Raw genomic sequence first — 25,695 nt, forward strand, 5'->3', positions numbered from 1 at the left:
ACAGGTGAGAGGATGTTTGGCTGATGCAGATACAGGTGAGAGGATGTTTGGCTGATGTAGATACAGGTAAGAGGATGTTTGGCTGATGTAGATACAGGTGAGAGGATGTTTGGCTGGGGCAGATGCAGGTGAGAGGATGTTTGGCTTGGGCAGATGCAGGTGAGAGGATGATTTGCTGAAGGAGACACATGAAAGGACATGTGATATTTAGAAAGTGTATAGATATGACCACAGATGAAGCAAGGCTGTTGCTTTTGCTTCGCCTTGCACCACTTGCACCACATTGCTGATTTTTGCTTGTTGTGATTTCGTAGAGAGTAACTCACTAAAGAACTTCTGGTGATATTCCAGCAGCTTGCGGGACCCGCGCCTAATCCACTTTATCCTGGATTGAGCTACTGCTGCCGATTTCTGTTCAGTGGTTTCCTGAATGGCTGACATCCTGACAACAAAGACTGGAACACCCCAAGGAACTATTTCTAAACAAGTCCTCTTCCTCCGTATCCTAATAACCATTCTTTTCCACTACCTCTGCTGGGTGGTAGGGTGGTAGAAGAGAGTGTGAAGTATTTAAGAACCCTTGTTAAAGTAGGTCATGAAAAATCTAAGCCTACATTCTATACTCCCATCTGCCCCAAGTTTATTTTCAACACAGCACCCAGCATGGTATTTAGTTATTTATATGTATTTGTGTGTGAGCACATGTGGGTCAACCTCAGGTGTCTTTTTCAATCACCGCCACCTTATTAAATGAGACAGTGTCTCTCGAGGAACCTGGAGGTCAATGACTGGCCAGGCGAGCTGGCCAGCAAGCACTAGCGACCTTCCTGTCTGTCTTGCCAGTGTGGGGCCACAGGTGCATGCTGCTATGCCTCCTCATTGTGGATGCTAGGAACTAGAGCTGAGGTTCTCATGCCTGTGCTGTTTCCAGGACGATGTTTGTAAAGTGGACAACAGACTATTTCTCTTGTGTTCCATATTTCCTGGATTCCTCCAAGTGCTCATATGATAAATCCCTTGCCACCCAGCTTCCTGATCGCATCCTGACTGGCTCCTTTCCTCTTATCAAGCCAGCCACCTATCGTGGAAGTGGCTCCAGACTTCGGGTACTCTCCACATGTGTGAGCCTGCTGATGGTTCTTCATAGAATCTGCAGTGCATGAAGCACTCTGTATTTACCTGCTTTGTTGCTTATTTTCTGTCTTCTTAAAACTAGAATGTAAGTTCAATATGGGCCCTGGCTGTGTCCTTTCTGTTCCTTGTCTATATCCCCAGGAGCTTCTCAGATGGTGGACACATGAATGAATGAGTGAATGAGTGAATGAGTGAATGAGGATGAAGAACTGGGGTATGAGGGATCGGAGAGATGGCTCAGAGGTTAAGAGCACTCAGCCTAGGCTCCATATCTATTACCACATTATGGGTCACAACGAGCTACCCTTTGTTTCAAGGGATCTGACTCCTTCTTCTCACCTCCACAGCCACAGGTATGCATGCGGTACACAGAAGCACACATAAATTAGAAATAAATACATCTAAAGAAAAAGCTTTTAAATAACAGTTGGGATCTGAATTCTCCCAAACATGTTAGATGCTTGATGCTATGCTAGATGCTTGATGCTGGACAAGGAACTTGAACCCTCTGTGCTGAGAGTTAAAGAAAACCTGTTGACAATAAGACTATGGTTACAACTCTGGGACAAGAGCCCTACTGAGGTGGTGGCTTTAGTTTAGAGGGCGGAATCCCACTTTGCTATGATTTGTTTTTATTATAATGAGATTCTACCTATAAATGTTCTTTACAACATGAAATCTCGTGATATGCTTTTATATAAGTATTTACAATAAATATAAATTAAGTTTGAAAAACTATAATTTTTTTTTGAAGAACAATGTTTAAAAAAATATTTCAAACATTTTATCTGAGAGAAAAAAAAAGCAGACTTACAAAATCAGACACTATAAACTGTATAATTTGAATTGTATGAAATATAAGGAGAAACTTTGAGTTCCCTTTCTCAAAGTCTGTCCCCGGGACCTAGGGTTCACTAATTAGGCTATGCTGGTTGGCCAATAAGCCCCTGGGATCTCCATCTCCATCTCCCTGCACTCCAATTTCAAGTGTGTGCCACTGTGCCTGGTGCTTTCATGAGTGTGTGTGACAGGTGTGTGTGACAGCACCTTACTGACTGAGCCATCTCCCCAGCCCTGTGGACAGACACCCTTCATTTGACGTACATTTTCTTTGGTGGAGTTTATTTAAAACCATTTCCATATTATACCTTTAGAAAATTCAAATGAAGAATATGTAGGGGGGCAGGCAAAGTGGCTCAGTGGTAAAGGCACTTGCTTCCAAGCCTGGTGATCTGAGTTTGATCCCTAGGGTCCACTTGGTGGGAAGAGTGAATGAACTGTAAGTTGTCCTCTGATCTCCATGCCGTGCTGTGGCACATATGAGTGCACACACACAAATATTGAACAAATGCAATAAAAACATCATGGAAGGGAGTACTTTGAACTTTTGGAGGAACCACCCTTTAAATTCAAGGATGATAATTTAGAATGGAAATGACTAGTTACTATCCTGGCCCCCACCATGACTGAGCAGTGATGGGTCACTGAAAGCAGCTGTTACTCCAACGGGCTCCTTAGAAGAAAAGACAGCACTATCCAAGATCCAGATTTAGAATCACCTCCAAGAGCAGAGCCTGGGCTTTCTGCTCTGGCAGCAGACGCAGTCCGGCTGTTGCTTTCAGAACCACTGGGGTCCTCTCCCAGTGACTTCTGGGGATTGAGTCTTTGGCTATCTCCAAGAGCTCCTGAACGGTCTCAGCACCCTTTAAAAGAGAAAGCACAGTCAACCCATGGTAGCCCACTTAGCAGCCCTCGTCGATTCCTTCAGGAGAGAGGCAGGGAGCAACACAAGTTATTGGTAGAATGGGTGCTCCGGGTGCTCCAGGCCCTCTGCTCGTCAGAAGCAGAACCTAGAGAAATGGGGCATTTTAAAGGAGGAGACCCCATTTCTTTTACAGAGTTGTCATTTTGAGTGATTGTTATTTTATGTTTCTGTAAATTAGACTTAAGCCAGAAAGTTAGACAGAGAACTCAAGAGCTGGAGTCACAGAACTTGCCTGCTGGCCATGAACTACTGTGGGTTACTCAGCTTTCCTGGGACTTGGCTTTCTAGGGTAGGGGTTGGCAGGTGTGTCTCATAGTGCCACTAAACTGCTGTGTACACTGGATGAGGCACAGCGCTCACAAAATGCTAGCTGGAGCTGTTATATAATCTCTAGGACATAATGTGATAGTCTCTTTCTCTCTCTCTCGCTCTCCCTTTCTCTTTTTAAGAATACACTGTCACTGTCTTCAGACACACCAGAAGAGGGCATCAGATCCCATTACAGATGGTTGTGAGCCACCATGTGGTTGCTGGCAATTGAACTCAGGACCTCTGGAAGAGCAGTCAGTGCTCTTAACTGCTAGGTCATCTCTCTAGCCTGGTTCTTTTTTCTTTTCTGTTTTTCTTCTTCTTTTTTTTTTTTTAACTATCACTAATAACAACATGCATGGCACACAGCATATCATTAACCTATTGACTATTTAAAACTATTATTTTGGATTGTTTTGGAGCTGGAGAGATAGCTCAGTGGTTCAAGAGCTTGGGCTGGGGCTGGTGAGATGGCTCAGTGGGTAAGAGCACCAATGGCTCTTCCAAAGGTCCTAAGTTCAAATCCCAGCAACCACATGGTGGCTCACAACCACCCATAATGAGATCTGACGCCGTTTTCTGGTGTGTCTGAAGACAGCTACAGTGTACTTATTTATAGTAATAAATAAATCTTTGGGCCAGAGCAAGCAGGGACAGAGCAAGCAAGGCTGACTGGAGCAAGCGGGGTTGATTGGAGTGAACAGCAGAGGTCCTAAAAGTCAATTCCCAACAACCAAATGAAAGCTTACAACTATCTGTACAGCTACAGTGTACTCATATACATAAAATAAATAAATAAATAAATCTTTAAAATAAAAGAGCATGGGCTGCTCTTGTAAGGACCCAGGTTTGATTCCCAGCACCCACATGGCAGTTCACAACTGTCTGTAACTCCAGTCCTGGAGGTATCTGATTCTCTTTTCTGTCCACCACAGACACTGTGTGCACATGATGCATAGACAGATATACAGGAAAAAATCTGTACACATAAAAAATATGAAAAAGATTTAAACCCAGCGTTTTCCCAAGTGCAAATGTACTCTGGTAACAAGCTGCTCCCACCTTTTGAGACAAAGTCATTATGTCGACAGAGCTAATTGTCCTCTTGATCCTCCTGCGTCAGCCTCCATGCTGAGATGACAGGTATGAGCCACCACACTCTTCCCCTTAGCAAGCACAATGTAATCCTCCTTCCTTAATGTCAGCTAATGTAACTACTTTCCACAGTTCAGTCCTCAGCATGTCTGCCATTTCACCTGCTAAACTAGAAAATGTGTCTCAGTTCTTTAAGCTCACACTGTTCTGTTTGTTCATTTGTTTGTTTGAGGCAAGGGTTCTCAGATGTCAAACCAAACAAAGGCAAAACTATTTCAGTATGTAGTCAAAGCTGGGCTCCGACTCTAGATAATAATCTTCTAGCCTCAGCCTCCCAAGTGCTGGGATTGCAGGGGTGAGTCACCACCCCCACCTACGCTGGAAGCTAGCAAGGCCCAGCAACTCTCTTGGCTCTGGTTCCCACTGAGCTACGGTTACAAGTATTCACGAAATGCCATGGCCAGCTTTTTACCAGGGTGCTGGGATCAGAGCTCAGCTCCTCATACTTGCACAGCAAAAACTCTTTCTTACTCGGGGACACATCTGTTCAGCTCCAAAATTCTACTTTCTAGCCTTTTGCCTACTCCTTGTGAGTCTGGGGTATCCAGTTATGATTATTCAGAAGACTCGCTAAGGAGGGAAAATGATCTCACGCCCCATCAATATTACTACTGAACACCAGGAGATGTTGAATGACAGGGGTGTTGTAGCCGTATCAAGACTCAGAACCCTAAACATCAAATTAAGCCAGGCCTGTTTCTGTTGGCCTAATCACAACTATTCAAGAAGCTGAGGCAGTAGGATCACAATTATAAGACCTTCTTATGCCACTTAGTGAGTTCAAAGCCAGACATGCCAACTTAGTAAAATGCTATCTCAAATAAAAATGAAAAGGGTTCATGGGCAGAGTTCAGCCACAGAACACTCACTCCCCCTGGGTTTGCTCCCTTGAATACACAAAATGGAAACAAGCTCCCTTGAATACATAAAATAGGAACAAACTCCATCAAATTGTAAGACTCACCTGTTTGGGTTGATCCACAAAAGCAGAAAGTCCTGGCTTCACAGACTCAAAAATTTCACCTTCCAGAAACGGGAGCTGTCCTATTTTTTTTGTTCATGGGAGAAAGACAAACAGACAAATAGACAAGGGAAGGAAGGAAGGAAGGAAGGAAGGAAGGGAAGAGGAGGGGGAGAAGGGAGGATGGAAGAAGAAGAAGAGGAGATGATTATCAGATGGTAGGCTGCTTCAGATGCTAATTTTGATGTTGGTACACAGTTTAATAGATTAAATCCGTCTCCATCCATAGCTGTTCCCTAGCGTGCCCCCACCCCTGTGATCTGGGGAGTGCTGTGCGGTAGCATCAGGAAGAAGAACACATGCTGTCATGCAGCCCTAGAGGCCCTCTTGGCTTCTCGGTAGGGACTTTAGCTCTTACTGCTTTCCACTTTGTATTTTTTTTTAAAACTGTTAGTAAAAATTTGAGACAGGATTTCAATATGTGGCCCAAACTGGCTTGAACTCCCTGCACAACCTGAATTGTAGTCCTCCTGTCTGATCTTCTTGGGCTCTCAGGATAATTCTGGAAAAGTTAGTCGTCAAGGACCCCTTAGCCCCCTATCCAAGGATGGCCGTGGAGATCCGTAGGGAAGCTTTTCCTTGGAGTCACTCCAACACACTCAATACTTGGGACCTTAGCAGTATCAACTTCTAGAGAAGATGAAGCGGAAAGCACCCCTGCTTTCCTTTTTGAGACAAGGCCTGTTGATATAAGGCATGTGGGACCTTGTTACCAGACAGGCATAAAAATGGTAAGGTTGAAGCCGGGCGGTGGTGGCGCACGACTTTAATCCCAGCACTTGGGAGGCAGAGGCAGGCAGATTTCTGAGTTCGAGGCCAGCCTGGTCTACCCAGTGAGTTCCAGGACAGCCAGGGCTACACAGAGAAACCCTGTCTCGAAAATAAAAATAAAAATAAAAAAAAAATAAAAAAAAATAAAAAAATGGTAAGGTTGAATGAGTTCAAGCCCCAGGAATCTGAGAACTGAGAATGGCAGGAGTGGAGCCATTCCCCATCTGCCTCTACCTGCTCTGGAACATGTAACCATGACACCCCACTGAGGACCATGGGCACTGGGTCACATGGCACAAACACCTGGAGTTCTCCATGCTAACGAGGTATCTACATAGCATTGGGTCAATGAGCTTCCCTTCCTGGGCACAAAAGGTATTTAATCCCTGGTTCACCCCAAGTAAAGTGTATATATTCACATCCACCATCAAATAAACCAGTATGAACAAGCCAGGATCGGCTCTCTGTTAAGGAAGGCCTTTGTCTTAAAGATCTTGGTCTAAACCTCCCAAGGAATGCCTTCTCCATACTCTGGCACTCACTCCAAATCAGACCCGGTCCCACTGCCCCAGATCTGCCTTTCCCCTCTCTGCCTAGCACACAGCTTCCCGGAGGGAAAGGCAGACTGGTGGAGCCCTGGTTCTCAATTCCCTCTCTCTGCATTCGGGTACTCAGAGAGTGGACCTGAGAACCACTGTGGACTCCCTGCTTTGGACTTTGCCTTCTCACAGTGATGTAGCGGCAGCACTTGAGCCACCTTGGGGGAAGAAACAGGGCTTGGTATGACATCTTGTATTATATACACTGGCCTCAAACATCCTAGGTAGATGAGGTGACCTTGAACTCCTCATTCTCCTGCTTTCACCTCCCAAGTGCTTCTATGCCTGGTTTATGTGGTGTTGTAGATAAAATCCAGGGCTTTGTTTTTGTTTTTACTATTTATTTATTATATGTAAATACACTGTAGCTGTCTTCAGACACTCCAGAAGAAGGCATCAGATCTCCTTATGGGTGGTTGTGAGCCACCATGTGGTTGCTGGGAATTGAACTCAGGACCTTTGGAAGAGCAGTCAGTGCTCTTAAACCACTGAGCCATCTCACCAGCCCCAAATGCAGGGCTTTGTGAATGTTAGACAAATGTTCTGCCAACTGAGCTAAGCCCCTGTCTGTCCCACACAAGTCTCTCTTAATTCCACACTATACTAAACTATGTGTTCACTTACATCTCTAACCACATCCAACAGCTGGAAGGGTCTTTAACCCTCATGACACACTCAGCGCCTGTTTCTGGGAGAAGATGCTAAGGTACGGACTCACACAGACTACAAAGGGCTCCAGATGTACTTACCTGCTGTTTTCTGCACAAAAGTGTAAACATGAATCCGAGTTCCAGTGCTGCCCGCATCAAACATAATTCCATAAAAGGTGCCGGCACTGACATTAATGGGGCACATGGAAGACAAGAAGACACCCTCAAACCAAGTCTGTTGTTCTCTGTAGAAGACAGTGCTGCCAACGCAGGCTATGATCAGCATGAAGATGGCCCCCCAGGAAGTGGCCATGTTCTTCCCGATGTGGACCTGAGGCTTTGTTGCTGAGGCAGTGCTGCTGCTCACACTCCTGTGGAGGCTTCAGGGACAAAGATATACAGGAATGCCGGTTGGCTTTTATGGTTAACCTATGTTAAACAAACAAACCGCCAACAAATAAACTCCTTATGGAAATCCTACCCGTCTCCGAGGAGTTTCTTCTATATTTCTAATAACCAGTACAACAAGCTAAGCCAGCGCAACACAGGCTCTTAGGCCCCTCTTCTGAGGAGTATCTGTTTCCAGGAGGAAACTGGGATTTAAAGTCTATTTTCCCACACCTTGTTTTAAATTGCAAGGTCTCAAAGGTGTGTGTTGAGACAAGATCTGTGTAACACTAGCTGTCCTAGAACTCACTCTGTAGATCAGGCTAACTCCAAACCTACAGAGACCCACCTTCCTCTGCCCCCCAAGGACTGGGATTAAAGGTGTGAACCACCACACCTGGCCCAAGCAACTGTATTTTGAAATGTGCCCTCAGAAAAGATGAAAACAGTGATGTGTTAGGTAACCATTTGCTTTGGATTTGTGTGGAGGTCAGATTACACAGACGGCTGGAACCTAGCGCAAAAACATTGGACACGGTGGCACGAGCACAACTGTTCAGTCAGTCATGAACTCCAGACTGGCACTTTCCCTTAGCCTCTGAGCCTCCATGGCCTCATCTGTAAAGTGAGAATACAAGCAGGTGTTCTGTTTTCTTTCCTATACGGTTCTTTGTTTTAAAATTATAGGGTATTGTTTAAAGATAGATTTTTTTTTAATAATATTGTCTAATCTGTCTCTAGACTGACATGGGAAATGGGAGGAGACAATGGATTTGTTATTATTGTTCTTATATTGTTATTAGTTATTATTATTATAAAATGTACAAGAAGCTTTTTTTTTCATTATAATGAATCAAAGCCATTAAAGGAAGTTATGAGTGTTCTTGAAATCTCTGATGAAAACCTCATTAGCAGGGCTATAGATGGCTCAGAAGTTGTGAGTACGCCCTGCTCTGACAGAGGACCTGTGTTCAGTTCCCAGCAATGCACAGAGGGTAGTGTGTAACTGCCAATAATTCCAGATCCACAGGATCTGACACCCTCATGCAAGTACTCACCCAAAACACACAATTAAAATAAAAGAAATCTCAATTAAAAAATCCCAAACCTGCCTGGTGGTGGTGGCGCACGTCTTTAATCCCAGCACTTGGGAAGCAGAAGCAGGCAGATTTCTGAGTTCGAGGCCAGCCTGGTCTACAGAGTGAGTTCCAGGACGGCCAAGGCTACCTAAAATAGTAGCATTCAGTAGAATAGTAGAACCAAGTCTACTTGGTCGCTTTGAACATTTTTTTTCCCTAGATAGACACTAAATGAAAAACCAAATGACAGGGGATGGTATTTTAGTGATCTGTAGCTGACCTAAGCTGTACAGAGAACTCGAGCTCAGCCAGAGCACTACCATCTGGCTGGTGGTTCCTAGTCATAAGCTCTCCTGTGTTTGGTAGGTTGTTTAGCAGCACCTCTGATCTACACTCACTAGACACCCATAGAAAGCTTCACTCCACCTCTGCCCAGTATACCAACTGTGACAACCAAAGTATGACTGTGGACATTTCCAGTTATCTCCAGCTTTACGCCATATGTTTTCCTGACAGCTATCTTCCAATGGTTAAGTCTTGCTTAGTTGGCTATTATGTATTCCAGTCTTTTGATCCCACTGTAATTTCTGCATTTTCTGTTAAGTCACAACTGCTGGTTAATTCACAAGATGAGACCAAAGCGATTTCCTAGGCCCTCTATGTTTAGTAGAACTTTAATAGAACACTTGGTATATTTGGAGTATACAGGTCCACCATTACTCTCCTTTGTTAACCATTTAGGGTTTGTTTAATCAAAACACTCCTCTCCCCAGAAATGATACATTATGTAAAGTAAAGCAAATGGAAGTTAATTGCATTTGCAGTTTAAAAATATTTAAAAGAACTACAGTTATACTAACACATTACAATGGCAGTTTGAATATCTGTTCGAACACCAAGGTTCAACTCTATCCTGTGGCCAAGAATGAAAGCTATTATGTAGGGAAAGAAACAATGGGAATTGTTAATCCTTTAGAGTCTCACACAAAGAAAGCTCCATCCCAAGCAATCAGCCACAGAAAGGGCAGCTGCCTGGCTAGATTTGTACTCACTCCTGAAGGCCCTCCCTTCGGCCGATTCTTCTTTTACAGCAAGTGGGCTGGTCTGGTAGGTCAACTTAAAAAGCTGAAAACAGAAATGCTGTTTTAGGTTTTCTTGCTTATTTTTTGAGATAAGGTTTTTCTTATGCAGTCTTAGCTGGGCTTGAACTCTAAGAGATGAACCTGCCTCTGAGTCCCCGAGCTGTAATTAACAGCAGGCACCACCATGCCTGGCTGTTTCAGATTTTGTTTAACACTTGATCCCTCTTCTCTTTGAGAGGTCCAGGTATCAGCTTTCTCAGATTTTCTATATTACTGTAGGTTCCATAAACCAGGTCAGCAAACATCTCATTAAGCAAACATTTGTTTTCTTCCAGAAGATATTAAAAGGGGGTAACACACACAGTATGTGCTTCCACGGAATGAGAAACTGCAGAGTCATACTTGTGTAAATAGAAGGTCAAGTAAAGGGTTTACAAGAAAGTAAGCAGACACATGAGATGCCCTTTGCCCTCAGACCCCGCCTTCTAGCACCACTTGCAATCTCCTTTAAGTTGCTTTAAGTTTGGTTATTTTGAAACCAGCATTAGAAGGGCTTGCACTCCATGTGGAACTCATAGGAGGGCACTGTATTTCCTGTGACCTGCTTGCACAGCTTGTTCAGTCACTTTTGAACAGCCTCTGCTCACATGCCACTTTCTCAGTGAAGTGCTCCCTGTCCTAACTCAGCTGGCCCCATGTTTATCCTTTACTGTTCCTCACAGTGCCTCTTCCTTCCAACACACCGGTCTACTTCTATCTCCATGTTCCTCCTTTCTCCACTTCCATCCCCATGTGAGCTACCCATCCACAGGGATTCTTGAGTTTTGCCCCTGGTGTATTCATTGCTAGGAGGTTGATAATATACAGTAGGTGCTGGATAAATACTCTGAAGAGATAAAATCGGGCCTAACAGCTCAGGCTCTGGGTCCATTTGACACAGTATAGGAGCTTGACTTTTTTCTAAAGGATTAATCATTCCACACTGGAGACAGGACTCCATGAGCCAAGGATAGACTATCCTCCCAAATGTGTAGATTATACAAAGGTTTCATTTTGTCCAAATGCGTCAAGTTTTATATGCTACTCAAAATAATGCAGACAGTTGTTTCGATTTTACAGACTGGGGAGAATACAATATATTTAAACCCACTCTTTTCAGAACTGTTCTCTTCAATAATCTCTTGCTCATTCTCTTCTCCCCCAACACAGCCCCTTCAGTTGCTTTAAATATTTGTTACCAGGTCTTGTATTCCCACCTCCTGTTCCGGTCTTTTCAAAGGTGGTTCTGCTGAGATCTCTAGCTCAGATCCTCTGGCCTTGACCTCCTGAGTGTGTCACCTTTGTTTATAACCAGACCAAACATTAGTCCCCGTGCCTAGCCTGCTAGAGCCTCACTGATTCCCCACTCCTCCATGCCCTCTAGAATATGGGAGACTACAATGCAAGGGGCCCGGGGCTCCCTCAGGTACTCACCAGCCCCGTCTGCCTGTCTGCTCTGAATGCTTGAGTTCACTGTGGGTTGCCTTTGCTCTTTGCTCCCTGTCAAGCCCTTCTGAAACAAGCCTGGCTTCACAAATGAGTCACCCTGTGCCACTGTAACCGAGGAGAGTTTTGCTAACTCACTCTCCTCTTTACCCTTCACTTTTAACTTCTCCACCCTTTTTTTTCTGCATACATGATTAGTTCATTCACTTTTATAATTGCTAAATTCTAACCAACAGAATTATTGTTCCTTCCCCCCTCCATGAGACAGGGCTTCTCTGTGTAGTTCTGGCTGTCCTGGAGCTTTGTAGACCAAGCTGGTCTTGAACTGTTTCTGCCCCCCCAGTGCTGGGATTAAAGGTGTACAGCACCAATGCCCCATAAGGTAGAAGTCTCTTAATAATTAAATTCTAGGGAGCTGGAGAGATGGCTCAGCAGTTAAGAACACTGACTGTGCTACACAGAAAAACCCTGTAAAAAAAAAAAAAAAAAAAAAAAAAAAAAAAAAAAAAAAAAAAGAACACTGACTGCTCTTTCAGAGGTCCTGAGTTCAATTCCCAGCAACTACATGGTGGCCCATAACTATCTGTAATGAGATCTGATGCCCTCTTCTGGTGTGTCTGAAGACAGCGACAGTGTACTCAGATATATTAAATAAATAAATAAATCTTTAAAAAAAATAAATTAAATTCTAGAGGGGCTTGGTAGCACAGGCCTGTGGTCTGAGCACATGGGAGGCCACCATACAAGGACTGCAAGGCTGCAATCACCCAGGGATCACAGTCAATTCAAGGCCAGCATGAGCTAAGTAATGAGATCTTGTCTCAAAAAACAAACAAACAAAAATAAGTCAAGAAAAAGAAATCCTTGAATTTTGATATTTTGAAGATTTTGTTTTTTACTTATGTGTATGTACCCATCTTGTTGTGTCTGCCATGTGTTTGTGGGTGCCCAAGAAGGCCAAAAGAGGGCATTGTATGTGATGAAGCTGAGGTTCTAGATGGTCATGAGCCACTACCTGGGTGCTGGGAATTGAACTCAGGACCTCTGAAAGAGCAGTCAGTGCTCTTACCTGCTGAGCCATCTCTCCAGCCCCTGGGGTTGTTTTTATATTAAATAAATGGTGGAAAAGACAGTTTCCATCCCTGGCTCGGACTCTAGAAAGCTGGGCATTGGTTTTCTAACCAAGTGTCTAATATGTCAGGCATCAGGCTAGAGCATAGATCTATCTATAAAGGTCATCAGTATTAGTGGGGAGACTTACCAGGAAAAATGGGTACAATAATGGCCACCATGTGTACATTCTCTGGCAGAAATGCGTGCAAGGAGCCAGGAGGGGTGAGAGTTGGTGAGTGTTAGCAGGGGAAGGATAGGGGTCGAGATGATGGGAGGCTTCTCAAAGGATGAAGGGCCAAGGCAGAACCTGAGTCAAAAGAAGGCATCCACCTGAAGAGGTGACTCATGTGAAAGGTATGCCTAGAGAGGATGGGTGTTGCAGAATAAAGAGGACAAGTGTGAGGAAGTGGTTCTGGAGGCACTAACTAACTCAGACTGTGAGAGGAACAGGCATGCTTTTCCTGTATGCTTCCACGGTGACATCCTAGAGTAATTATTGAAGTCTCTCTATTCTCCCACTAAGAAAATAGCAGTATTGATTAACTTGGACAAAAGGACAATCTTTACCAAGAATTAAAAACAACAGAATAGGGTAGGAGACTAGAGAAGTCCATGTGAAGTTCTGAAAACAGTAACACAGAAACCAGCCTATTGCCAATTTATCTGAGGCCACAGCAAAGCTGTCTTTAACAAGGTTAAACATTAAGCACAGGGCAAGTTCAAAATGCAACTCAGATAATAGTTTTGGATAGTAAACTTAACTATAGGACTACATATGGCCAAGGCCAGACTAAGCCAAAGGGAGGTGGGCCTAAAAAGGTAAGTGTAGGAGAGCTCAGCAGTAAACAAAGCCTCCTCTGGGGTGGGACATGACTAATGCTGAGGGCCAGGGCCTTGTTATCTGAAGCATGTGGGGATGGATGGCACCCAGAGACACCCAAACAGACTAAGGGAGTATGCATGGAGACAGGGTGAGCCCCCAAGGTCTCACTAGGATTCCATCTTTATAAGCTCCTGGTCAGCCTGGTCTACCTAGGAAGTTCCAGAGTTACACAAAGACAAACAAAAAGGCAATTAAAAGAAAACTAGTAAAAATTTAATACTGTTTTCTTTTGTTTTGTTTTTTTGGCTTTTTTTTTTTTTTGTTGTTGTTGTTGCTGTTTTTCTTTTTTCTTTTTTTTTTTCGAGAAAGGGTTTCTCTGTGTAGCTCTGGCTGTCTTGGAACTCACTCTGTAGACCAGGCTGGCCTCTAACTCAGAAATCTACCTGCCTCTACCTCCCCAGTATGGGGATTAAAGGCGTGTACCACCAATGACTGGCAATACTGTTTTTTAAAATCCCTTGAAGTTTTCTATTTTATGGTAATAGTCTCATCTATACTTAAGGAAAAGAATCCACTTTTAAAAACTATATTTCATATAATATTCTGCCCATTTCTATAAGCAAAATTGAATTAAAATTTTCAAATAAAAGTCAGGTACATTTCTGAAAGAGTAAAAAATATGTAAGCACTATTTCTATTAGTACATAATTGAACAATCTACTGAAACTAAATATTCAGAGGAAAAATATAAGCAGAAAAGGAACTTATTTTACGGTACAAACATATAAATGTTTCTAAGCATACAGTGGTAGATTAATAGTGTATTGAAGAGGTATTTAATAGAAAGGGTTAAGACCGACACAGCTTTGAAAATCACAAAAACACTTAACCACATGTCATTTGAAGTAACAGTAAAACTAATAAAAAACAATTTTTATCAAGGCATCAGCAAGGAGTTATTTTAAAATCTGTGTAAATGGAAACAGAGCGAGAGCAAACAGTCAGACTTTGCCAGTGAGGCGATTCATCTCACACTGGGAGTCCAGGAAGGCCACACTAGTCAGAGCGCAGCACATCAGAAGGGTAGTGAACCATAAGTTCTTTATTTTTTTTAAGATTTATTTATTATTTATTTTATGCATATGAGTACACACTGTAGCTGTACAGATAGTTGTGAGTCTTTGTCTGGTTGTTGGAAATTGACTTTTTTTTTTTAGGACCTCTGCCAGCTCTGGTCAACCTACTCACTCCGGCCCAAAGATTTATTTATTATTATACATAAGTACACTGTAGCTGTCTTCAGACACACCAGAAGAGGGCATCAGATCTCATAACAGATGGTTGTGAGCCACCATGTGGTTGCTGGGATTTGAACTCAGGACCTTCAGAAGAGCAGTCGGTGCTCTTATCCGCTGAGCTATCTCTCCAGCCCCCATAAGTTCTTTTTGATCCCTCCTTCTCCATAAATTCCCCCAGTCCTCAAATCAAATCTCTAACTCCCAGTAAAGGCTTGGAATCGATGTGCTGGTAGTTACAACGGATGTAAAGCTCTTTCTCATACGCAGATTCCTTCCTTCTATAGTTTATTCCCATAGAACAGTATCAGACACAGACCACTCATGCCCATAAGGCTCATTCTGTACAATGAAACTGTGTGGGTTTATATCAAGATGAATCTGGCAGTATAAGCCTTCATTCTCTACTGTTTAAGCTTGACTGAGTGAGCTATAATAATTACCTTCCAGAGATAGCTGTTGCAACTGCTCCCCTTCCCTCATAATCACAAGGTCTTTTCTTAGCCACATATGAAAAATCAGTCTTTTAGATAAGAATATACCATTAGTTGGAGAGGGGTTTATTCTGCCCCAATAAACAAATATAGTGAACATATGAGGTGATAAGCTATCTCTACCTCATAAACTCGTATTTACTGTGGGAGACATTTACAGCAGACCCTTTATCCATGGTTTTGCCTAACAAAATTTCAATTATTCACACATAATTGCTGTTGGAAAATACTTAACTGGAAAATTCTAAAAATGAACATAAGTTTCAAATATCTTCTTATCAGAGCATAGCTATATCCTATTTTATAATTTATTGTTATGAATCTCTCACTGTCCCTCACATATAAACTTTCTTACAAGTAAGAGCATAGAGGCAGACATCATTTCCAGGGCTCAGAACCTGTTTTTGGAGACAGGGTCCACTACGTAAGCCTAAGAGCCCTGAACAGATAGATCAGTGCCGAGTTTGGCACAGACTAAAATCTGGCTATGGGGATGGATAGATGCCCTTCAGTGCACATGTCCATGTGTGTGCACACACCTACGTGTGCATGCAGGTGGAAGTCAGAGGAGAAGTCTTCCCACTTTATAGAGACAGGGTCTTTTGCTGACTGCAGAGCTCACTGGTTCAGCTGGAATGACTGCAAAGCCCTGTGATCTGCCTGTCTCTATTCGACAGCACTTGAGGGCAGAGGCATGTACTTCTACACTTGACTTCTTGTGTGGATGCTGGGAATCCAAACTCAGGTCCTTGTGCTTGCACAACAAGCACCAAGTCAGAACCTTATGTACCTGAGCCATCTCTCTCCAGCCCCTCAATGGGGGCTTTTTTATACTTTGTTAACTATAAACACTTCTGGCATCCCTTAGAATCTTAGAACGTAATAGGCTTCTCCTATGTTTTCCTTTAAACACACACACAGACAGAGACAGACAAACAGAGAATGAGAGACAGAGACAGACAGACAGACAGACAGACAGACAGACAGACAGACACACACACACACACACACACACACACACACACACAGAGGCTGGAGAAAGGCCTCAGCAATTAAAAACCTTTGCAATTCTTGCAGGGGAGGCCAAGTTTGAGTTGGCATCTCAGAGGCTCACAATTGCCTATAACTCCAATTCCAAAGAATCTGACATCTCTAGCCTCCTCATGCACCTGCACTCATGTGTACATATGCACAGAGACAGACACACAGACAGACACAGACACATAAACACAAATAATCAAAAATTAAACTGCATATACCCCAAGATAGTAATCAAAACCAGAGCTCCTTTGATTTGGCACTTGTGTAGCACCCCACCAGCTTTAGCCACGCCTTCACAAAGAGAGTGAACAGATCCTTTGACTAATCTCTCACTTTTTCAGAGGCACCACAACTTTCCTCAGAAGGAACTCAAACTGTTTGGTTTTAACTGTATTCTCTCTTGCTGTCTATATTCAACATTCTTATCAAGTCTTCATTTACAGCATCCTTCCCCTCTCTTCCTCCTTCCTCCTAGTTCTGAGGATAACTAGATTTTGTCCTTACTACTTCAGACTTCAGCTGTTCTGGTCCCGACACTGGTCTATCAGCCACCACTGCTGCTATTCTGAAACCCAGGTCTACCATCTTCCCAAACACCCCTCTCACCGTTCTTCTGCTCAGAGAACTTGCACAGCAGAGGCTCATGCTTCTCTAACACCAACCACCTAACGCTGAGCAACCTCACATACTCAGAATGAGCTGCTCATTGAATACATGCATACAAATGTATATCACTTTCTCCCTGTCTATAACAGGTCACAAACTTACACACCTACAAGAGACCATAAAGGAAATGTAATGAGTGAAAGTATGTAAATCAGAAGGACCTGATAGGGACTGTGGCAAGTTGGAGAGCATACATAGTCACTAAAGGGATAGGTTTTGTGGTTTTGTTTGTTTTTGTTTTGCTATTCCCACTGACTGCTGCAGTAATGGAACACAGGTCCCATGGGATTCTGAAGATAAGCTCTGCCGTGAGATGGCTCACTTTAGGGCCATACTGTCAAGTGTGGCCACCTGAGTTCAATCCCCAGGTCACACATGGTAGAATAAGAACAGACTCCCCAAGCAATCCTTTAATTCCACAGCCACATTCCTGCACACAGACTCCCATACCCACCCCTACCAAATAAATACATGTAATCTTTTTTTGTTTTGTTTTGGTTTTTTTGTTTTTTGTTTTTGTTTGTTTGTTTGTTTGTGACAGGGTTTCTCTGAATAGCCCTGGCTGTCCTGGAACTCACTCTGTAGACCAGGCTGGCCTCGAACTCAGAAATCCACCTGCCTCTGCCTCTCAAGTGCTGGGATTAAAGGCGTGTGCCACCACCGCCCGGCCTACATGTAATCTTTTAAAGGATTGGCTGAAAGCACAGATTTGCAGAGCTTGCTGGTTTTTAAATGGTGACAACGCGCAGGGTGGTGGTGGTGTCTGTCTTTAATCCCAGCCTTGGAAGGCAGAGGCAGGTGGATTTCTGAGTTCGAGGTCAGCCTGGTCTACAAAGTGAGTTCTAGGACAGCCAGGGCTACACAGAGAAACCCTGTCTTGAAAAACCAAATAAATAAATAAAAATAAAAAATAAAGAATAAATGATGACAATGTATTCCCATTAAAATCTAAAAATATCACTAATCCCCTCACCAACTAACCAACTCAATAATGTAAGTTTAAGCAAAAACTCCTATGAACCAACACTAGCCCTCAAGTCATAAGCTGTTACTCTAATATGCAGGATAAGAGATAAACTTCTGATGTTCTACATTCTTTGTATTTCCTTTTTTGTTAAGTTTTAATTTTTATTTAATTATTTGAGAAAGGATCTCTTTACATAGACTAGGCTGGACTTGAACTCACAGAGATTTACTGTCCTCTACCTCCTAAGCACGTGGATCATAGGTATGTGCCCTTGTGGGCATCTCAACACCCTGACTCAAACACACACCCTTTAGTTATGACTTTAAATTTCCTCTCTCCCTCTCTCTCTCTTTGTGTGTGTGTGTGTGTGTGTGTGTGTGTCTGTATGTGTCTGTGTGTGTGTGTACCTTTATGGTAGGAACTCTTTTATTCCCAAGTACCCCTTCGAAATAGGGAGCTTGGAATATACTGAGTATTCAGTGAATACTTGAGGGTTTTTGTTGTTTTTGAGACAATGGATCCTTCCTGTTCATCCCCCACAGTGCTGGTACTATGAGTATCAATACTATGTCAGGTAATATTTCTTAAACAGATGAGTATTTGAAAGATCTGTGACCTCAAAGTACAAACAAATTTTCAGTCTTTCTCTTCTCCCTCCCAACCCTTCCCTCTCTGTCTCTCCTTTCTCCACCCCTCTGTTTTGAATACATGATCTCACTATGTGGCCCTAGCTAGCCTGAACTCCCTATGTAGACCAGGCTGGACTTGAACTCATGAAGATCCACCTTCCTCTTCCTCTCTAAAGTTGAGATTAAAGATATACACTGCCACACCTACCCAGGATCACTTTTCTGAAACAACTGGTTTTTAATTTATGCTAATGGCTGTGCTGGAAGAAATAATTACTAAAAGTATGATATTTTGCAAAGAACTAACAGCCAATTAGTAATAATTATCTAGGAGAATAAAATATTTTTGAGAAAAGTTCTCTGGTAGCTTAGACTGGCATTTATTCTTGTAGCTAATGATGGTCCCAAACTTCTGATTTTTCTGCTTCTACTTTCTAGTCCTGGGATTACAGGCATGCATCACTACATCCAGTACATGTAGTGTGGAGATCAAGTCCAGGGATTAAAGCATGATAGGTAAATAATCTACCTACTATGCTACATCCCCAGCCTCAATACACTTTATATACAAACAAAACAATGAATTTTAATGAATCTAATCAGTAACATTAATCTTGACCTCCAGAATTCTGAATAGTGCTCCTGTAGGGGTATGAACTAATCAAATCACAAAATAATGTCCATTTAATGGAATTCGGAATTCTGAGTTGCATCCCCAGAACCCAGAATAGAAGGAAAGAACCAATTCCATGTGATTAAAAAAGTAGGATAAAAGTGTCTCATTTCCCGCCAGGCGGTGGTAGCGCATGCCTTTAAACTTGGGAGGCAGAGGCAATTGGTGGGAGGCAGATGGATTTCTGAGTTCGAGGCCAGCCTGGTCTACAGAGTGAGTTCCAGGACAGCTAGGGCTATACAGAGAAACCCTGTCTAGAAAAAATAAGTGTCTCATTTCTATAATACTCAGAAACACTGTTCAGCCTCTTAGATACAGTTTGCATAGTAGTATACGCAAGATTTTAAAGGCTTCATGAAAACAATTAGTGATATTTTCAGTGCAAAACCTTCTAAGTAAAGCCCAGTAAAATCACAAATAACTAATGATTAAAGAGTTATGAAAACACCTGGATAAAAGATTACAAATACTATTAATTTTGATACAAAATAATCCTGAACTGACACCTGACAATAATACAATCATTGAGAAAGAAAAAAAATGTATATTTTGGCAAAAGGTGGTCAAATTGAGGAATAACATAAAATAAACAATTCCTCCCCAGAAGCAGAAGCCTCTGAAGTACAAATTCAGCAGTAAGCTAGCTGAAGTGGTGCCTATGCCTGGGTAAATAAATACGCTACTTACCAGGGTCATAATGACTGCCTCTGCTTGAAGATTCAGCCAAGACACTCGTTGTTTCTGTGGCAACCAAGACCTGTGAGAATTGAACACAGAAAGTTAACAAGCCTTGGTCAACAAACCACTAATGAACTTATGTCTTAAAAGCATTTAACATTCCCAACAATGAGACAAAGCAAATTCATAAAACAAAGTATTTCCCTGAAACTCAACAGTAAAGCTACCCATCAGCAATTCAGAAGAAAATGCTAACAGATAAGCTACTGAACAGGAACTTCCAACTGCATACTCTCTACTATCAGTTGCTTCTTGTCAATAGCTGACTGAATAACAATATCCAGTTCTTTGGTAGAGAAGGTGGAGGTTCAAGACAGGGTAGTTTCTAGAACTACTTCTACCAAGATGGAGTATCTTAGCCTCTCTCCAATGGTTACTGTCATGGTGCTGGCAAAATGGCTCAGTGAATAAGAGTACTTGCTATGCAATCTGATAACCTGAGGTCAATTCCCAGAACCCAGAAAGGAGAGAACAGACTTTATGTACACAACATATTCATACACACACTCATCTGCCCACACACATCATATTTACACACACACACACACACACACACACACACACACACACACACACACTCATGTAGAGAGTAAATTTACAAGTTTTAAAATCTATATTCAGGGCTGACCATCTGGTAGTGAATCACCAATGGGAGGCGCCTGCCTGGGGAAGAGTACCTCCCACTCTCAGCATCCCTTAGTTGCCTGTAGCTCTTTGTCTAGGGTTGGGGTGGGGCCCTGTGAGATTTCTCCCTGCTAAGTTAGCAAGCCTATTGGTGTCATCTTGATCAGATCTTGTTTAGATAGCCCTGCAACCATATACATACAAGTAAGTAACATGACATGGACTGAGCATGTTCCTTTTATTTATTTGGTTATATATATAATATATATGGTTATATATATTATGTAATATATAATAAAAATATGTATACCAACAGTTAAAGAAAAAGAAGCTATGAATCAGAAAGAGAGGGCGCCAGGAAGGGAGAGAGGGAGACAAACAGAGAAGGTAAGCAAGTGCTATGTGACATGGGGCCTGGTTGCAGTTGAATGGAACAAAGAGAAGTGGGGAATGGATGTTATTACACTTTAATTTTTTTAAAAAGTAGTTTTTGTGTAGGGTTGTGAAATATCATTGAATTTAGGTAGACCTTGAAAATTGATATATATTTACATCCTAAGTTTTAATCTAAAAAATCAATTTATAAAACATTCACAAAAGAGTGAAATGAGGCCAGGTAGTGGTGGCACACACCTTGATCCCAGCACTCAAAGCAGAGGCAGGGGATAGCTTAGAGTTCAAGGTCAGTCTGGTCTACAGAGAGTTCCAGTACAGCCAGGGCTACACAGAGAAACACTGTCTCAAAAGAAACCCAAACAAACAAGCAAAAACAACAACAAAAGAGTTGAAATGATATAATCTTATTGTAATATCAAAAACATTATTTATGTTTGATAAAATACAATAAATTATAAGTACTTTATTTATTTTTGTTGTTGTTGTTGTTGTTTTGAGACAGGATTTCTCTATATAAACCCTGGCTGTCCTGGAACTCACTCTATAGACCAGGCTGGCCTGGAACTCAGAAATTGGCCTGCCTCTACCTCCCATGTGCTGGGATTAAAGGTGTGTACCACCACATGGCGCCCGCCTTTAATCCCAGCACTCCGGAGGCAGGGGTAGGTAGAGTTCAAGGCTATCCTGGTCTACACCTTGAGTTCCAAAAATGCCAGAGTTACATACTAGATACTGCCTCAAAACAACAACAATAACAACAACAAACCCCCAAGTGGCTGTGGTGGCTCATGCCTTTAATCCGAGCACTCAAGAGGCAGAGGCAGGCTGATCTCTGTGATTTCCAGGGCAGCCTGGTCTACAGAGACAGCCAAGACTACATGGAGGAATACTGTTTTGAAAAAAACATACTATGCATATATTAAGAAGCAACCTTGCCAGGCTCCACAACTTTAACTGCGGCACTCAGAGGCAAAGGAAAGCAGATCTTTGAGAGTTCTAGCCCAGGGAAATAGATACAGTGTCTCAAAAGAGGGGTGAGGGTCTGGAGAGATGGCTCCGAGGTTAAGAGCACTGGATGCTAGTACAGAAGACCCATATTTGATTCTCAGCATCCACATGTTGGATCACAACCATCTCTAATTCAAGTTCCAATGACCTCTTCCGGTCTCCAGAGGCACTGCATGACACATAGATATATATACAGGCAGAACACACACACACACACACACACACACACACACACACACACTAAAAATAAAGGTGAAAAAATAACAACGAAGAAACTATTTTATTAAAAGTCAAAATTTTATGATGTCTGAGTTAATCTGTAGGAGTATGTTCAAATGGTAAATTTGGGACTGGCTTTTATTTACAACCAATTTTTGTAAAAAAAGAAAAAAAGTCTAAATATACATACCTATGACAGAAAATGCCCCTATTCCCTTTCTGCTTGTTAACAACAGGTGTTTTATAGATTGCTTCTCAGAGGTAATGTACATTACCTCAGACAATGTACATTATCTAAGGGAAAGTACATTACGTGGAGGTGATTCTACTCAGGAGTTCATGGCATGTCACACATAGAGGGGAAAATGCACCAGAAATATAGTCAAAATAGGCCATAGCCGTGTTAGCAGAAGGTTCAAACGGTTTCCAAGGTCTCTTACCAAATCTACTTGCTTACTCTAACCGCAAAATTTACAAACCACATAAACCACGCCCCCTGGGGGGTTTGAGGTGGGGAGAGATTTAGAGGTCAAAGACTTCACCTTATAGTTAAGGGGTTAGTAAGTAAGGCCTCCCTAGAGAGAGGGGATGGGGGGGTTCTAATAAAGATGTTTCAAATAAGTGTTAAATGTAATTTGAAACGGAGGATAAAGCAGAACCGAGCTTCACTGGCAAGCCTCCTATTGACAAGGCAGCCACAATACCTGTCTCCCGTAATGACTCATTCACTCACTCTCCGTGAATGAAGGCATAATCACAGGGTTCCTCTTCTACAAACTAGAATACTGGAGTACTACTCCTCGGGAACCCGGGTGCGAGGCAAGCTTTTGCAACTTTATGCAACTTGCAGCAATGGGACTCCAGTCACTACAGGATGTGGGCGATGTTAGCTAACAGGAACCTGGCGGTCGGCTGGAGCCGAGCACCTGCCACCTGCCACCTAGATTCTGGGACGTGGACGATCCTCCCCGTCACACCGCTCCAGGCCGGGGAGCCCGAATCTGAGCACCCGAGCCCGCTGACCCGCGGAGACTGACAGCCTCACCCAAGCCACCGCCCTCGGAAAGTCAACTGCCTCCCTGAAAGCGTTTGGCCTGGGATGTCCCCGGGTGCGCTGTCCTCCAGGGAGCCCACGAGACAGAAGCGAGGATGGAGGGGAGGTGAGCGTGAGGGCGGGCAGCTCGGACTCCGCCGAAGACAGACGCAGGGACGCGGGCAGGACCGCCGCGGCGGCCGCGCCAGAGGCTTGGAAGATCCGCCGGCCCGACTGGAAGCGCTTCAAGCCCCACAGGCGCCGCTCGGACGCGCGCGGGGCGGCCGGAGAGCTGCCGGCAATGGAGCCTCAGGAGGCGCGAGGCAAGTCTCCGGAGGCTAAGCCGCCGCAGCCCCGCGCCCGACTCTCGCCCCTCCCGAGCTCCCGGCCTCCCGCCCGGCTCCGACCCGGGGAGCGCCGCCGAGGCTCGTGCACACTCACCGCGCGCGCCGCCCCGGCGCGGTGGCCCGCCGCCTCCGAGCGCTCTCCGCCCCGCCCCGCCCCTCGCCGCGGTCACGTCACGCGCGTGCGCCCTCCGCGTGCCCTCAACGGCGCGGAGGACGTTAGCCCTTCGGCGTGGTGGTTTCCTTAGAGACAGAGTCGGCCCAGGTGGCGGCCACCAGGACACCAGCACGGGGAGACTCCTGGAGAAGTCAAGATGCCGGCCAAGGACAAGAGGAAAGGCAAGAAGAAAGACAAAGACAAAGAACCGAAGTAAGAGCAGCGACGGCGGCGCGGAGGCTCCCCATTCCCACCCTTGGCATTGGCTGCCTCTGTCAGGCTTTTGTGGACAGCTCCTGTTGTTTATTCCTGATTAGCCCCTAAGATCTGAGAGATCGCCATTGTAAGACTGATATGAACTGGTGTATTCTATTCTAGCTCTTGTCTGAGTGGTTGAAGTTGTTTCTTGGGTCTTTCAGGAACACACACACACACACACACACACACACACACACACACACTGTTCAGCTCTAACAGCGCTAACCCCATGGTGCCTTGGAGTTGCTGCTAGAATGTCCACAGAATTACTGGGCTACAGGATGGTCCTTCAAGACTTTGGAGCCACACAAGGACTTAAACGCCATAGATGAGAACTGCAAAGGAATCCCTTAAACTTTTGATTGTAGAGTGAATTCTCTGGGGACTAGTAATACACACGTACGGTGGCATTGCTCTGGAAGCTGAAGCATGGAGATCAACAGCCAGGGCTACATTGGGAGACCTTGTCTTTGAAAACAAGTCCATGAGTGTAGTTCAGTGAGAGCCTGCTTGTTGTGCAGGGTCCTAGGTATCATCTCCAGCAAAGTAACTTAAGAGAGTAACTTTGTACTCAGTACCGAAAGCTTCAGAGATATGGAAAACACTAGAGGAGAAAGGAAACCATCTGCCATCCCACAGTCTGTAGTTAACCATTACTATACATTTTTCTATCACTTTTTGATATACTTTTTCCTATGTAAAATGATACATTTGTAGACCCCTCTCACACACCCAAAATTAAATTCAGGGCCTCTTGATACACAAGTGTTCTACCACTGATGTATTAACATTTATTCTACAAGATGACTAAGAAAACAAAATATGGGTTGGAGAGATGTCTCAGCAATTAAGAGCACTGACTGCTCTTCCAGAGGTCCTGAGTTCAATTCCTGGCAACATGGTGGCACACAACCATCCATAAAGAAATCTTCTGGTGTGTCTAAAGACAGCTACAGTGTATTTATATATAATAATAAATAAATCTTTGGGCCGAAGTGAGCAGAGCTAGAGCAAGCAGAGGCCCGAGTTCAATTCCCAGCAACCACATGATGGCTCACGGCCATCTATACAGCTACAGTGTACTTATATACATAAAATCAATCAATAAATCTTTTTTGTTTGTTCGTTTTGTTTTTTGAGACAGGGTTTCTCTGTATAGCTCTGGTTGTCCTGGAACTCACTCTGTGGACCAGGCTGGCCTCAATAAATCTTTTTAAGAAAGAATCAGGAGTTGAGAGATTAGGGAAAGGTGACAGTGTAAGGAAAGATGGCTTACACACCTGCAGGAGACCATTTACATTTCACATACGGGGAAACGTCTAATGCTTTATTTATACAGGTGTGCCTATTTATACAGGTGTGTTTTGTTAATGCTGCTGCAGTCTTTATTTTGAAGGACCTCACTTTTGAATCCATCCTTTTATTATGTTCTGGGGCTCAAACTTAGAGCCTGATATATGCTTAGAATAGATATATTCTACTTCTACCTGATCTATGCATACTATATTGTCTACTTGTGTTGTATGAGTAACACAGTCTTCTTCTACCTGATGTATGCTTATTGTACATTCTACTGCTACCTGATGTATATGGACCATTCAGTGTCCTTCTACCTGATGGATGAGTACCTTAGCTTCTACTTCTACCTGATGGATGAATACTATACAGCCTTCTTCCTAATGTATGCTTACTGTACATTCTGCTTCTACCTGTCTACATCCCCAAGGTCTTACTTTTTTCCCCGTCATAAAGGTTTTTTTTTTTTTTTTTTTTTTTTTTT

The 25,695-nt window shown here is 43.4% G+C and overlaps 2 protein-coding genes across 2 annotated transcripts in view; one reads left to right on the top strand and one right to left on the bottom strand.

The window, feature by feature from the left end:
- Entpd5 (ectonucleoside triphosphate diphosphohydrolase 5 (inactive)) overlaps positions 1-23,646 on the bottom strand; it is a 38,271-nt gene extending 14,625 nt beyond the window's left edge. Inside the window, exons 1-6 of the mRNA XM_031355234.1 lie at positions 23,598-23,646; positions 19,826-19,895; positions 9,923-9,995; positions 7,504-7,784; positions 5,328-5,407; positions 2,694-2,837 (exon numbers count right to left, since the gene is read on the bottom strand). Coding sequence (XP_031211094.1) covers positions 2,694-2,837; positions 5,328-5,407; positions 7,504-7,717 — 438 coding nt within the window. The 5' untranslated portion in view covers positions 7,718-7,784; positions 9,923-9,995; positions 19,826-19,895; positions 23,598-23,646. The remainder of the gene's footprint in view (positions 1-2,693; positions 2,838-5,327; positions 5,408-7,503; positions 7,785-9,922; positions 9,996-19,825; positions 19,896-23,597) is intronic.
- A 27-nt stretch (positions 23,647-23,673) lies between these two features.
- The window catches only part of Bbof1 (basal body orientation factor 1), a 31,019-nt gene continuing 28,997 nt past the window's right edge, over positions 23,674-25,695 (top strand). The window contains exon 1 of the mRNA XM_031355227.1: positions 23,674-23,870. Coding sequence (XP_031211087.1) covers positions 23,815-23,870 — 56 coding nt within the window. The 5' untranslated portion in view covers positions 23,674-23,814. The remainder of the gene's footprint in view (positions 23,871-25,695) is intronic.

The sequence above is a fragment of the Mastomys coucha genome, unplaced genomic scaffold (assembly GCF_008632895.1).
Source record: "Mastomys coucha isolate ucsf_1 unplaced genomic scaffold, UCSF_Mcou_1 pScaffold6, whole genome shotgun sequence".
Lineage (NCBI taxonomy): Eukaryota > Metazoa > Chordata > Mammalia > Rodentia > Muridae > Mastomys > Mastomys coucha.